Genomic DNA, 15,059 nt, shown 5'->3' on the forward strand with positions numbered 1-15,059 from the left:
ATTGGTTTTCTCGTTAAACCAGCCGTTTCAAAAATTAACGAAACAGTGCTGTTAGCGCAACAACTTAATTTAGGGTTTTTAAGGATTAAATCAAAAACTATAAGACCAATAGGAAAATAAACCTGATTTTCGTGATTTTCATTCAATTTTTATTCGAATTCATGTATTTTAAGCAAAATTTGAAATTTGGCCAAAAATGAAAAAGTGGGAAGGGTATAGCCTTCCCACTTTTGTCAAAATCTACCAAAAACGACATCTCTTGAAATTCTCCAAAAATCACACGGAATAATCGAAATTGAACGCTGATTTCGATTTAGTTATTGGTTTTCTCGTTAAACCAGCCGTTTCAAAAATTAACGAAACAGTGCTGTTAGCGCAACAACTTAATTTAGGGTTTTTAAGGATTAAATCAAAAACTATAAGACCAATAGGAAAATAAACCTGATTTTCGTGATTTTCATTCAATTTTGATTCGAATTCATGTATTTTAAGCAAAATTTGAAATTTGGCCAAAAATGAAAAAGTGGGAAGGGTATAGCCTTTCGCTGATTTCAATTTAGTTATTGGTTTTCTCGTTAAACCAGCCATTTCAAAAATTAACGAAACAGTGCTGTTAGCGCAACAACTTAATTTAGGGTTTTTAAGGATTAAATCAAAAACTATAAGACCAATAGGAAAATAAACCTGATTTTCGTGATTTTCATTCAATTTTGATTCGAATTCATGTATTTTAAGCAAAATTTGAAATTTGGCCAAAAATGAAAAAGTGGGAAGGGTACAGCCTTCCCACTTTTGTCAAAATCTACCAAAAACGACATCTCTTGAAATTCTCCAAAAATCACACGGAATAATCGAAATTGAACGCTGATTTCAATTTAGTTATTGGTTTTCTCGTTAAACCAGCCGTTTCAAAAATTAACGAAACAGTGCTGTTAGCGCAACAACTTAATTTTGGGTTTTTAAGGATTAAATCAAAAACTATAAGATCAATAGGAAAATAAACCTGATTTTCGTGATTTTCATTCAATTTTGATTCGAATTCATGTATTTTAAGCAAAATTTGAAATTTGGCCAAAAATGAAAAAGTGGGAAGGGTATAGCCTTCCCACTTTTGTCAAAATCTACCAAAAACGACATCTCTTGAAATTCTCCAAAAATCACACGGAATAATCGAAATTGAACGCTGATTTCGATTTAGTTATTGGTTTTCTCGTTAAACCAGCCGTTTCAAAAATTAACGAAACAGTGCTGTTAGCGCAACAACTTAATTTAGGGTTTTTAAGGATTAAATCAAAAACTATAAGACCAATAGGAAAATAAACCTGATTTTCGTGATTTTCATTCAATTTTGATTCGAATTCATGTATTTTAAGCAATATTTGAAATTTGGCCAAAAATGAAAAAGTGGGAAGTGGAACAATTCAAAACACACAATAGCCTAAATTGACGCTGATTTCGATTTAGTTATTGGTTTTCTCGTTAAACCAGCCGTTTCAAAAATTAACGAAACAGTGCTGTTAGCGCAACAACTTAATTTAGGGTTTTTAAGGATTAAATCAAAAACTATAAGACCAATAGGAAAATAAACCTGATTTTCGTGATTTTCATTCAATTTTTATTCGAATTCATGTATTTTAAGCAAAATTTGAAATTTGGCCAAAAATGAAAAAGTGGGAAGGGTACAGCCTTCCCACTTTTGTCAAAATCTACCAAAAACGACATCTCTTGAAATTCTCAAAAAATCACACGGAATAATCGAAATTGAACGCTGATTTCGATTTAGTTATTGGTTTTCTCGTTAAACCAGCCGTTTCAAAAATTAACGAAACAGTGCTGTTAGCGCAACAACTTAATTTAGGGTTTTTAAGGATTAAATCAAAAACTATAAGACCAATAGGAAAATAAACCTGATTTTCGTGATTTTCATTCAATTTTGATTCGAACTCATGTATTTTAAGCAAAATTTGAAATTTGGCCAAAAATGAAAAAGTGGGAAGGGTAGCCTTCCCACTTTTGTCAAAATCTACCAAAAACGACATCTCTTGAAATTCTCCAAAAATCACACGGAATAATCGAAATTGAACGCTGATTTCGATTTAGTTATTGGTTTTCTCGTTAAACCAGCTGTTTTAAAAATTAACGAAACAGTGCTGTTAGCGCAACAACTTAATTTAGGGTTTTTAAGGATTAAATCAAAAACTATAAGACCAATAGGAAAATAAACCTGATTTTCGTGATTTTCATTCAATTTGATTCGAATCCATGTATTTTAAGCAAAATTTGAAATTTGGCCAAAAATGAAAAAGTGGGAAGGGTATAGCCTTCCCACTTTTGTCAAAATCTACCAAAAACGACATCTCTTGAAATTCTCCAAAAATCACACGGAATAATCAAAATTAAACGCTGATTTCGATTTAGTTATTGGTTTTCTCGTTAAACCAGCCGTTTCAAAAATTAACGAAACAGTGCTGTTAGCGCAACAACTTAATTTAGGGTTTTTAAGGATTAAATCAAAAACTATAAGACCAATAGGAAAATAAACCTGATTTTCGTGATTTTCATTCAATTTTTATTCGAATTCATGTATTTTAAGCAAAATTTGAAATTTGGCCAAAAATGAAAAAGTGGGAAGGGTACAGCCTTCCCACTTTTGTCAAAATCTACCAAAAACGACATCTCTTGAAATTCTCCAAAAATCACACGGAATAATCAAAATTGAACGCTGATTTCGATTTAGTTATTGGTTTTCTCGTTAAACCAGCCGTTTCAAAAATTAACGAAACAGTGCTGTTAGCGCAACAACTTAATTTAGGGTTTTTAAGGATTAAATCAAAAACTATAAGACCAATAGGAAAATAAATCTGATTTTCGTGATTTTCATTCAATTTTTATTCGAATTCATGTATTTTAAGCAAAATTTGAAATTTGGCCAAAAATGAAAAAGTGGGAAGGGTATAGCCTTCCCACTTTTGTCAAAATCTACCAAAAACGACATCTCTTGAAATTCTCCAAAAATCACACGGAATAATCGAAATTGAACGCTGATTTCGATTTAGTTATTGGTTTTCTCGTTAAACCAGCCGTTTCAAAAATTAACGAAACAGTGCTGTTAGCGCAACAACTTAATTTAGGGTTTTTAAGGATAAAATCAAAAACTATAAGACCAATAGGAAAATAAACCTGATTTTCGTGATTTTCATTCAATTTTGATTCGAATTCATGTATTTTAAGCAAAATTTGAAATTTGGCCAAAAATGAAAAAGTGGGAAGGGTACAGCCTTCCCACTTTTGTCAAAATCTACCAAAAACGACATCTCTTGAAATTCTCCAAAAATCACACGGAATAATCGAAATTGAACGCTGATTTCGATTTAGTTATTGGTTTTCTCGTTAAACCAGCCGTTTCAAAAATTAACGAAACAGTACTGTTAGCGCAACAACTTAATTTAGGGTTTTTAAGGATTAAATCAAAAACTATAAGACCAATAGGAAAATAAACCTGATTTTCGTGATTTTCATTCAATTTTGATTCGAATTCATGTATTTTAAGCAAAATTTGAAATTTGGCCAAAAATGAAAAAGTGGGAAGGGTATAGCCTTCCCACTTTTGTCAAAATCTACCAAAAACGACATCTCTTGAAATTCTCCAAAAATCACACGGAATAATCGAAATTGAACGCTGATTTCGATTTAGTTATTGGTTTTCTCGTTAAACCAGCCGTTTCAAAAATTAACGAAACAGTGCTGTTAGCGCAACAACTTAATTTAGGGTTTTTAAGGATTAAATCAAAAACTATAAGACCAATAGGAAAATAAACCTGATTTTCGTGATTTTCATTCAATTTTGATTCGAATTCATGTATTTTAAGCAATATTTGAAATTTGGCCAAAAATGAAAAAGTGGGAAGGGTATAGCCTTTCGCTGATTTCGATTTAGTTATTGGTTTTCTCGTTAAACCAGCCGTTTCAAAAATTAACGAAACAGTGCTGTTAGCGCAACAACTTAATTTAGGGTTTTTAAGGATTAAATTAAAAACTATAAGACCAATAGGAAAATAAACCTGATTTTCGTGATTTTCATTCAATTTTGATTCGAATTCATGTATTTTAAGCAAAATTTGAAATTTGGCCAAAAATGAAAAAGTGGGAAGGGTATAGCCTTCCCACTTTTGTCAAAATCTACCAAAAACGACATCTCTTTAAATTCTACAAAAATCACACGGAATAATCGAAATTGAACGCTGATTTCGATTTAGTTATTGGTTTTCTCGTTAAACCAGCTGTTTTAAAAATTAACGAAACAGTGCTGTTAGCGCAACAACTTAATTTAGGGTTTTTAAGGATTAAATCAAAAACTATAAACATAAGACCAATAGGAAAATAAACCTGATTTTCGTGATTTTCATTCAATTTTGATTCGAACTCATGTATTTTAAGCAAAATTTTAAATTTGGCCAAAAATGAAAAAGTGGGAAGGGTATAGCCTTCCCACTTTTGTCAAAATCTACCAAAAACGACATCTCTTTAAATTCTCCAAAAATCACACGGAATAATCGAAATTGAACGCTGATTTCGATTTAGTTATTGGTTTTCTCGTTAAACCAGCCGTTTCAAAAATTAACGAAACAGTGCTGTTAGCGCAACAACTTAATTTAGGGTTTTTAAGGATTAAATCAAAAACTATAAGACTAATAGGAAAATAAACCTGATTTTCGTGATTTTCATTCAATTTTTATTCGAATTCATGTATTTTAAGCAAAATTTGAAATTTGGCCAAAAATGAAAAAGTGGGAAGGGTATAGCCTTCCCACTTTTGTCAAAATCTACCAAAAATGACATCTCTTGAAATTCTCCAAAAATCACACGGAATAATCGAAATTGAACGCTGATTTCGATTTAGTTATTGGTTTTCTCGTTAAACCAGCCGTTTAAAAAATTAACGAAACAGTGCTGTTAGCGCAACAACTTAATTTAGGGTTTTTAAGGATTAAATCAAAAACTATAAGACCAATAGGAAAATAAACCTGATTTTCGTGATTTTCATTCAATTTTTATTCGAATTCATGTATTTTAAGCAAAATTTGAAATTTGGCCAAAAAAAAAAGTGGGAAGGGTATAGCCTTCCCACTTTTGTCAAAATCTACCAAAAACGACATCTCTTGAAATTCTCCAAAAATCACACGGAATAATCGAAATTGAACGCTGATTTCGATTTAGTTATTGGTTTTCTCGTTAAACCAGCCGTTTCAAAAATTAACGAAACAGTGCTGTTAGCGCAACAACTTAATTTAGGGTTTTTAAGGATTAAATCAAAAACTATAAGACCAATAGGAAAATAAACCTGATTTTCGTGATTTTCATTCAATTTTGATTCGAACTCATGTATTTTAAGCAAAATTTGAAATTTGGGTGCAAAAATGAAAAAGTGGGAAGGGTATAGCCTTCCCACTTTTGTCAAAATCTACCAAAAACGACATCTCTTTAAATTCTCCAAAAATCACACGGAATAATCGAAATTGAACGCTGATTTCGATTTAGTTATTGGTTTTCTCGTTAAACCAGCCGTTTCAAAAATTAACGAAACAGTGCTGTTAGCGCAACAACTTAATTTAGGGTTTTTAAGGATTAAATCAAAAACTATAAGACCAATAGGAAAATAAACCTGATTTTCGTGATTTTCATTCAATTTTGATTCGAACTCATGTATTTTAAGCAAAATTTGAAATTTGGCCAAAAATGAAAAAGTGGGAAGGGTATAGCCTTCCCACTTTTGTCAAAATCTACCAAAAACGACATCTCTTGAAATTCTCCAAAAATCACACGGAATAATCGAAATTGAACGCTGATTTTGATTTAGTTATTGGTTTTCTCGTTAAACCAGCCGTTTCAAAAATTAACGAAACAGTGCTGTTAGCGCAACAACTTAATTTAGGGTTTTTAAGGATTAAATCAAAAACTATAAGACCAATAGGAAAATAAACCTGATTTTCGTGATTTTCATTCAATTTTTATTCGAATTCATGTATTTTAAGCAAAATTTGAAATTTGGCCCAAAATGAAAAAGTGGGAAGGGTATAGCCTTTCGCTGATTTCGATTTAGTTATTGGTTTTCTTGTTAAACCAGCCGTTTCAAAAATTAACGAAACAGTGCTGTTAGCGCAACAACTTAATTTAGGGTTTTTAAGGATTAAATCAAAAACTATAAGACCAATAGGAAAATAAACCTGATTTTCGTGATTTTCATTCAATTTTGATTCGAATTCATGTATTTTAAGCAAAATTTGAAATTTGGCCAAAAATGAAAAAGTGGGAAGGGTACAGCCTTCCCAATTTTGTCAAAATCTACCAAAAACGACATCTCTTGAAATTCTCCAAAAATCACACGGAATAATCGAAATTGAACGCTGATTTCGATTTAGTTATTGGTTTTCTCGTTAAACCAGCCGTTTCAAAAATTAACGAAACAGTGCTGTTAGCGCAACAACTTAATTTAGGGTTTTTAAGGATTAAATCAAAAACTATAAGACCAATAGGAAAATAAACCTGATTTTCGTGATTTTCATTCAATTTTGATTCGAATACATGTATTTTAAGCAAAATTTGAAATTTGGCCAAAAATGAAAAAGTGGGAAGGGTATAGCCTTTCGCTGATTTCGATTTAGTTATTGGTTTTCTCGTTAAACCAGCCGTTTCAAAAATTAACGAAACAGTGCTGTTAGCGCAACAACTTAATTTAGGGTTTTTAAGGATTAAATCAAAAACTATAAGACCAATAGGAAAATAAACCTGATTTTCGTGATTTTCATTCAATTTTGATTCGAATTCATGTATTTTAAGCAAAATTTGAAATTTGGGTAAAAATGAAAAAGTGGGAAGGGTACAGCCTTCCCACTTTTGTCAAAATCTACCAAAAACGACATCTCTTTAAATTCTCCAAAAATCACACGGAATAATCGAAATTGAACGCTGATTTCGATTTAGTTATTGGTTTTCTCGTTAAACCAGCCGTTTCAAAAATTAACGAAACAGTGCTGTTAGCGCAACAACTTAATTTAGGGTTTTTAAGGATTAAATCAAAAACTATAAGACCAATAGGAAAATAAACCTGATTTTCGTGATTTTCATTCAATTTTTATTCGAATTCATGTATTTTAAGCAAAATTTGAAATTTGGCTAAAATGAAAAAGTGGGAAGGGTACAGCCTTCCCACTTTTGTCAAAATCTACCAAAAACGACATCTCTTGAAATTCTCCAAAAATCACACGGAGTAATCGAAATTGAACGCTGATTTCGATTTAGTTATTGGTTTTCTCGTTAAACCAGCCGTTTCAAAAATTAACGAAACAGTGCTGTTAGCGCAACAACTTAATTTAGGGTTTTTAAGGATTAAATCAAAAACTATAAGACCAATAGGAAAATAAACCTGATTTTCGTGATTTTCATTCAATTTTGATTCGAATTTATGTATTTTAAGCAAAATTTGAAATTTGGCCAAAAATGAAAAAGTGGGAAGGGTATAGCCTTCCCACTTTTGTCAAAATCTACCAAAAACGACATCTCTTGAAATTCTCCAAAAATCACACGGAATAATCGAAATTGAACGCTGATTTCGATTTAGTTGTTGGTTTTCTCGTTAAACCAGCCGTTTCAAAAATTAACGAAAACAGTTCTGTTAGCGCACCAACTTCATTTATGGTTTTTAAAATGTAAATGAAAAATTATAAGACCAATAGAAAAATAAACGGGATTTCCGTGATTTTCATTTAAGTCTGAATCTAAATCATGTATTTTAAGCCAAATTTGAAATTTGGTCAAAAATGAAAAAGTTGGAAGGGTATAGCCTTCCCACTTTTGTCAAAATCGGCCAAAAATGACATCTCTTGAAATTCTCAAAAAATCAGACGGTATAATCGAAATTGAACGCTGATTTCGATTTAGTCATTGGTTTTCTCTTTAGACTAGCCGTTTAAAAAATTAACGAAAACAGTTCTGTTAGCGCACCAACTTCATTTATGGTTTTTAAAATGTAAATGGAAAACTATAAGACCAATAGAAAAATAAACCTGATTTCCGTGATTTTCATTCAATTCTGAATCTAAATCATGTATTTTACCACTCACTAATACTCATACTCTTCTTTCTTCTTACCAGGCTTCAGCATCACTCAGAGGATGACCAACATCAATGTTTCTTTTTACTTTCTTTGCAAGACACTTGTTGGTTTCAGACATCAATGCCTCTAATATTCCTGTCCACACAAAGCAGGAAAAGCTTCTTGGCTCAAGGGTCTTCTCAAGCAAGTCCAAAGTCGTAAACTTCCGAGAGAAGAATTTTTTTTACCGTCTAATAGTATAAATAATAAAAATTTAGCTAATATTGTCACACGAGTTGTATTTGGACAAGAACAAACGAATACAATAAGTGATGACATCAATTCTAAACAATGGTTTAACTCAAACAAAAGGGATAACCATTACCAAAAGTTGGAGAAGCGTCTGAAGACCTCTTGGGAAACCAGGGAACTCCTCTTACGGAGCCCAGCTCCGGGAGCTTACCCGATGGAGACTCATCTAACGCAGATTCGAGGCAGCGTTTTATACCGTCGCGCGAATTACTCCCCTTCCGGACTGCATATCTGCGTATCTTTCTTAGAGCGGACTTCTCCCGATAATTTCTTCACCACGATCGCAGCGTTGTCCAAGGAGCGGATGACTCATCTCTGTGAAGAGATAACCAATCTGCCTTTTCACCCGCGACAATATCAACATGCCATAGAGTTGTATGTTAAAGCAAACTGCAAACTAAAAATACTGTTGATAGGTTTTTTTATGCCTATTTATACAAACCAGCATTGTTTAGTTCAGGATAGAAGGGCAGAAATTCTCAATATTTTCCATTGGAATGTTTTCTCTGGGATTGATGTATTCACGATGAACACAGTGTGTTAAGCTGCTGATAGTGACCATACCTGAAGAAACGCATTAATAATGAAGGTGTGTGCAAATCAGAATCCTTGTGGTTGGCATGAAGATATGGCAAATTTATATCTAGTCGAAGAAAAACCATGGATATAAATTTAAAAATAACAGTAATTAAAATGCAACATGTGATAAACAAAAGATACGCTCAAAAAGTCTAAACTATTCTCAGATAGAATGTGTTGTTTACCGCTGACTAATTATATTGTTGCAATTGCACTGTTTGTTTGTCTCGAGTCACATGTAACTCATTCCACGGTTGGAGATGCAAGATTAATTGTTGAAGGAAAAAATACTGCTAAAACAAAACAAAGTCCTTGAGGCACTCAAGGACTTCACCTAGCTGCCAACAAAGTGAGACATTATGGCATGACTAATTGGATAATGCCTTAAATACCTTTATTAATCAATACGCTCACCAACGGAGCTTTGTTATTGTGCAACGCTCATCGAGGTGCAAACACGCGTACACTTCCAACGTGCGTGTCAAGATCTCGTCAAGTTGTCATTCATTAACTATACAATGCTGATCGAAATCGGCCTAACAATCGATCGATAAATTCAATATGTTGTAGACTCCTCCTCCCTTGAAGGCGTCGTCTATCGAAATCGCTACATGGCAGTACAAGTTTCTTATTTATTTGCTAAATAAACGGACAACTATTAAAAAGTGGATCAAACGGCGTTCCGTAGTTGCCCCTTTTTATGTAGACGACCATGATCGAAACAATGGAGCTCAAACGGCCTGTGAAAAAACCTGTCCGTTGCCGGGCGACGCACAAAGCCTCGCCTTGAAAAATAACTTCGCGGCCTGATTTTTCCCTATGTTCATGACCGACGCGCCATCTCTCTGAAAAAAAATCTCCAGAAATGTCGAGTCGCTCTTAGATTGCTCCGCATTCCTTTATTGTTTAGCCGATAATTGACAGGACCCCTTCGTTAATCTCCGCGTTATCTCCTCTACAACACGACGTCAAGTTTTGCGACGCAGCATCTAAAATAAGAAAACGTATAAAGGATACGTACGAGACCCTGAAATCGACTCGAGTTGGCTGACTAAACTGCTCCACACTCCTTCGTCGTTCAGCCGATAAAAACGGGGACTCGACCGGGAGCTGCTGCGTTATTTCCTCTACAAATGGAGACCAATCTCAGCGGCACAGCATCTAAAAAAAAAAAAACGAACGAAAGATTAGTGCGGACACCCCTGAAATCGCCGCGCCATCAGCGCCATCTCTGGGGTAAAGTCTCAGAAAAAGTGTCGGTCGATCCACCGGTCGTTGTAGAAGGGTAAGGGTGCCTGTATCAGGGGGTTGGGAAATGCGAGTTTTGATAGAATCCCTATCGGGAAATTTTAAGTTCATCCATCCTTTCATAAAAAAACTTAAGATAAAAAGGGTAGGCAAAGGCTGGCAATTCATTTTTAAATCATCTGAAATGCTATAAAGATTCCGTTATTGGGCCAATATATGCAGCATCCAAAATTGTTTGATAAATCATAGTGTTCACATTCAAAATTTACGGCTCAACCCAAACAACAGTTAACATCACACCCATTTTAGATCTGCTATCAAAGCTATATGATCTGAAGGGAAGACTATGCTGGGAAGCGCACAGTGTTGGGTTACTTCCTCCACACTGGGAAGAGGAATAACCTAGTAAAGGACGTTAAGATAATAATTTGAGTAACGGCTAGGCTAATACGCTATATACCTGTTCAACGATGAACTTTGATTTTTCAAAGAAAATATAATCTAGGCAACCACTGAAACCACTGGTGTAATTTGTAAACGGCGGGGTTCCGCAAGCGGTTTCCATTGCAATCGGATTATGAAGAGATAAATCTATTACTGCTTCGTCAGGTTCTAAATTCACGGGGAAGGATTAATCAAGCAATAACACAAAAACTCCATTTTCTACTCACTGCTTGACCAAGCCTCATTATCACAGTCTATGTTTTGCAATGTCATCATCTCGAAAACTCCTGACCCCGGACAACTGTTAAAATCGCCACAGAAGAGAAGAGATACTTCTTTCCCCAAATCCTGAATCAGAATTTTGTTTACAATATAAAATTTGTTTTCTTCTGATAGATATGTTTTTGAGATAGAAGCGTACCAACTGGCGATTACGCATCTCCTGTGCTAATCGAAGAGTAACACAGGATTGTAACAGGCGAATGTGGTCTGCATCAGGATGGAAGTAAAGATGCGTGTTGGCCACAACAATGCGTTTCGCGTTGAATACAGATTCCAACACAAGAAGTTGACACGAAGTCGTCCGTTCAAGAATACGTTTGGATAAGTTTTCATTTTTTTGTACAGCAACCCAAAGATCCGCCACCAACGGATTGCTTGACAACTCTTCTGCCACGATATGGCTAGATGACTGAACCAACTGAAACTTGGAAGCGTTGAATATACAAGCCATTCCTTCGCTAACTTGCCCTCCTTTTTTACTGAATTCGGATTCAAAACCATACGACGAAAAAATAGGTTTCAGGTCGGCATCGAAGACTTTGCTATCAACTTCTTGGAGGCAGATTATGTCGGCTTTGTAACCTGAGTAGAAAAACAACGTTGATACACGGTAGGATGTGCCAGTGAAACTTAATAAACGACAAGAATGCTAAATTACCGAGTAATTCTTTCAAGATCAGTTGCTTCCGGTAGTCAATCGCCAATGCGTATGGAGGGCAATATGGATGAAGTACAGTTCGTGTATAATCAGAATCGGCATATAGGTCAGCCAGAATATTATAAGTCACTACTCGAAACCTAGTAAAAATGTCAATATATGAAACAAATATTAGGATAAATCACAAAAATCTTACCCATCATTTTCAACGAATTTGTTCGTGAAATTGTGGCGTATTTCGAAGGGACAGATTCCAGGTCCAGCTTCAACTACTTGTGAAGCGATTGCACACTCAGGTAGACCAATTTTTGAAGATGTCTTTGGAATACATTTTACTTTCAACCAATTCCCAATATCACAGTTAGAAGTGGTATAGGAGAATCCTGTTCCCACTTGAATCCAGGTTTCAGAATGAGCTTCTGGTGCCATATCCACAAGCTCATTGGTCTTGAACCAAAGGAACTCACAGTCAAATACAGTGCAATATTCCACTTCTAACTTACTTGGATAAACTGGATATCCAGCCATGATTGAATTTGGTAGCTTTAAAGTTTTTACTGTTGGGGGATTAATATCTAAATGGTATGATTGTCCATTTACTACAATAAAAACATTTGGCATTGTAAGGATTTTTCTGCATGGTACCTCTGGAGCTATTATTTCTGAGTTTTGCATGACTTCAACATCCAACTTAAACTCATCCATATCCCCAGTAGGATTTTTTTTAAGCTTCCTTTTCTTATACTTCAAGCATGCTTTATCTATGTTTGCTATAATTCTTTCTTTTATTTGTTGCACACTATCATCCAGTGATCGATTGAAATTAAACCAGCGGTCTAGACCTAGGTTGGAGTCTACATATTGAAATTGTATATCTACACGCTCTTCATTTTTGGTTCGGATGTATGCTTTCATAACTGTCTTAGTAGGACACTTTTTCACTTTATGAGAAACGCTGTTGGCAACACTACTTGCTCTTCGATAAACTGTACGGAGGGCAAAATATGATCGACCCAGTAACATAGCAGATTCTCACACGGTGGAGGGAACGAAGGAAAATACCGATTGGATATAGACGTAGAAAAGACTTGGTTTAACAATGTTACCACATGTTCGAATCCGTCCTAATATTGGTGTTGTGTGATTGCTTATAAAGCACTATTCAGAGGAAGTAATCAAAAGATTGCAACGTGTTTGTCAAAATCTTATTTTTTGTCGTCTGCTACTGCGGTTAGTCAGAAGTTATCGATTAATCGATCGACTAACTAAAACAGCCATTTAAGGAGAAAAATTGCAGTTTACTGTGGCTAACAGGAACTTGGACTGTAATTGCTGGTTGGGGTTGTAATTGTAACTTGCGAAGTCTGTCACGTCTGCCCTTTTTGTATCACTTGTCAGATTAACTAACAACAGAAATTTAGTTTTCATTTCGACAAAACTTGGAGATGCAGGGTATCGATCCCCGTACTTCTCGCATGCTAAGCGAGCGCTCTACCATCTGAGCTACATCCCCTTATAATCAAAATCTCATGTTTATTGTAATGTTATTATAACATTTTGTACAGCACTTCTTGCACCCAAACTGAAAATCATATAACTATTGCACAAAAATAACTGTAGAAAATTACTACCATTTGATTATCTCTTCGAACATCTTGCGTTTATCAACTGAAGTTCCAACGGTCGAAACTAGAACTAAAAATGGAACGCCAAAAGCACAGAACTTTAGTTACAGTATATGCACCTTTTGAGATATCAGAATCATCCTGACTTGCAAATTAGAAAACATAGCTACTGGTCAAAACTTCATGTTGTTTCAGATAATAATATAGATAGGATACTGGCAGCAAAAATAAATAAGCGCGCATCTAATGACTGTTCTAGTTCCATTATCGGCCGTGAGTATAAAAGCGCAAAGTACCGCTTTAGAAACACCCTTGGCAGCAAGTTTATCTTAGCGGTTTACGACTTTACGTCTTTATATTTTTCCGTCTGCCTCTTGATCCACAGTTGTTGGCAGGAAAAAGTTGTTCATGTGTACTACCATAATGCAAGAAGATATCAAATTGAATGATGGGACAAAAATGCCGATACTTGGACTTGGAACGTGGAAGGTAAAAACTTACGTCAGAAGGCAGATCACGGACTTAAAAATAATTCATGATATTTATTGGTTTATGTTATGGCAGTCTATTCCTGGAGAAGTAGAGAAGGCAGTGCAAACTGCAGTTGCTATTGGCTATCGTCATATAGATTGTGCTATGGTCTATGAGAATGAAAATGAAATAGGTAATGCTCTACAGAAAATTATGACCAGTGGTGTTAGACGTGAAGACTTGTACATTGTTAGCAAGGTAAATCTGTTTGCTCTTAAATGCTTGTCTTAGGTAATTGTGAAGTAACTTTTTTTTCTAGCTGTGGAACTCACATCATAGACCTGATTTGGTGGAGATTGGGCTACGGGAAACCCTGAAACAACTTGGCCTTGATTATTTGGATTTGTATTTGATCCATTCTCCCATGGCATTTCAAGTAGGATTTTTAGCATCTTATGATAAGTTTTCTTATCCACAAATGTATTCTCTGTCTTTTTACATCCCTTAAAAGGAAAATTCTGGTTTGAATCCAGTGGATGATAAAGGCAAACTTATTTACTCCAGTATAGACTATGTGGAGACATGGAAAGCAATGGAGGCGTGTGTTCGCAGTGGCCTTACACGTTCGATTGGTGTCTCTAATTTTAACAGTTATCAGTTGCAGCGGATTCTTGACACTTGTACGATCAAACCAGTTACAAACCAGGTAGGTGTTTGATTGGTAAATGATTAGAATCCGAAAGTGCGTTCTTTAGTGAAATAAGCGTAAGAGTTCAACTGATGAACCTTGTTCATTGGTCAGGTGGAATGTCATCCATACTTAAATCAACAAAAATTGATCGACTACTGTGCTAAGAGGCAAGTGGTGATAACCGCATACAGCCCACTTGGCTCGCCCGATCGTCCATGGGCAAAATCCGGTGATCGTTCTTTACTGCAAGATCCTGTGGTACTGGAGATAGCGAAGAGCCATAATAAGTCAGCTGCTCAGGTTCTCATTCGCTATCAGGTAACAGTTCTCTTCTTTTCGTGCTTGTTTTCTAGACCTCTAACTTCACATTCTTTTTAGATTCAACGAGGAGTTGCTGTCATCCCCAAATCGGCGTCAAAGGCAAGAATTGAAGAGAATTTCGACGTCTTCGACTTCAAACTATCAGAAGAAGAAATGACTAATCTGAATTCGCTCAACTGCAACGTGAGGTATCTTCACCACGACTGGGTTGCTGATCACCCCTACTTTCCTTTTGCCATCGAGTTCTAAGGGACGATCTATATGTGTAAACATCACGACATATGAATTATTAAGTGCACATGAATACATTTATTGTTGATTAAATAGTCACCATAA

The 15,059-nt window shown here is 35.0% G+C and overlaps 2 protein-coding genes and 1 long non-coding RNA gene across 5 annotated transcripts; 1 reads left to right on the forward strand and 2 right to left on the reverse strand.

Annotated features, from left to right (window-relative positions):
* Positions 1-8,725: 8,725 nt before the first annotated feature.
* Positions 8,726-9,610, reverse strand: LOC123476891. 2 transcript variants are annotated; one of them, XR_006651931.1, is made up of 3 exons: positions 9,376-9,610; positions 9,169-9,321; positions 8,726-8,968 (listed from the first exon to the last, which is right to left on the reverse strand). It is a non-coding gene; the product is annotated as an uncharacterized LOC123476891 (long non-coding RNA). The 2 variants fall into 2 exon arrangements; XR_006651930.1 differs by having other exon boundaries at positions 8,726-9,047; positions 9,376-9,609.
* A 767-nt stretch (positions 9,611-10,377) lies between these two features.
* Positions 10,378-13,052, reverse strand: LOC116932374 (2',5'-phosphodiesterase 12-like). 2 transcript variants are annotated; one of them, XM_032940172.2, is made up of 6 exons: positions 11,812-13,052; positions 11,616-11,755; positions 11,097-11,539; positions 10,903-11,023; positions 10,692-10,843; positions 10,378-10,633 (listed from the first exon to the last, which is right to left on the reverse strand). In XM_032940172.2, the coding sequence occupies exons 1-6, from the start codon at positions 12,636-12,638 to the stop codon at positions 10,526-10,528; spliced, it is 1,791 nt and encodes a 596-aa protein (XP_032796063.2). In that variant the 5' UTR covers positions 12,639-13,052; the 3' UTR covers positions 10,378-10,525. The 2 variants fall into 2 exon arrangements, with proteins under 2 accessions (XP_032796063.2, XP_045036026.1); XM_045180091.1 differs by having other exon boundaries at positions 12,722-13,050.
* A 484-nt stretch (positions 13,053-13,536) lies between these two features.
* Positions 13,537-15,053, forward strand: LOC116932375 (aldo-keto reductase family 1 member B1). The gene is made up of 6 exons (XM_032940173.2): positions 13,537-13,729; positions 13,805-13,969; positions 14,031-14,147; positions 14,223-14,417; positions 14,514-14,720; positions 14,781-15,053. Exons 1-6 carry the CDS (start codon positions 13,649-13,651, stop codon positions 14,970-14,972), a joined length of 957 nt encoding a protein of 318 aa, XP_032796064.2. The 5' UTR covers positions 13,537-13,648; the 3' UTR covers positions 14,973-15,053.
* The last annotated feature ends 6 nt before the right edge of the window (positions 15,054-15,059 follow it).

The sequence above is a fragment of the Daphnia magna genome, linkage group LG10, assembly GCF_020631705.1.
Source record: "Daphnia magna isolate NIES linkage group LG10, ASM2063170v1.1, whole genome shotgun sequence".
Lineage (NCBI taxonomy): Eukaryota > Metazoa > Arthropoda > Branchiopoda > Diplostraca > Daphniidae > Daphnia > Daphnia magna.

Excerpts from the sequence above, each read along its gene's own strand:
- LOC116932375 (XM_032940173.2), top strand. The coding sequence starts at position 13,649 with ATGTGTACTACCATAATGCAAGAAGATATCAAATTGAATGATGGGACA. Across the intron at positions 13,970-14,030 it reads ACTTGTACATTGTTAGCAAG|CTGTGGAACTCACATCATAG; the intron begins GTAAATCTGTTT and ends TTTTTTTTCTAG. Across the intron at positions 14,148-14,222 it reads ATTCTCCCATGGCATTTCAA|GAAAATTCTGGTTTGAATCC; the intron begins GTAGGATTTTTA and ends ATCCCTTAAAAG.
- LOC116932374 (XM_032940172.2), bottom strand. The coding sequence starts at position 12,638 with ATGTTACTGGGTCGATCATATTTTGCCCTCCGTACAGTTTATCGAAGA. Across the intron at positions 11,024-11,096 it reads AGATGCGTAATCGCCAGTTG|GATTTGGGGAAAGAAGTATC; the intron begins GTACGCTTCTAT and ends ATTCTGATTCAG. Across the intron at positions 10,844-10,902 it reads TAATGAGGCTTGGTCAAGCA|AACCTGACGAAGCAGTAATA; the intron begins GTGAGTAGAAAA and ends CCGTGAATTTAG.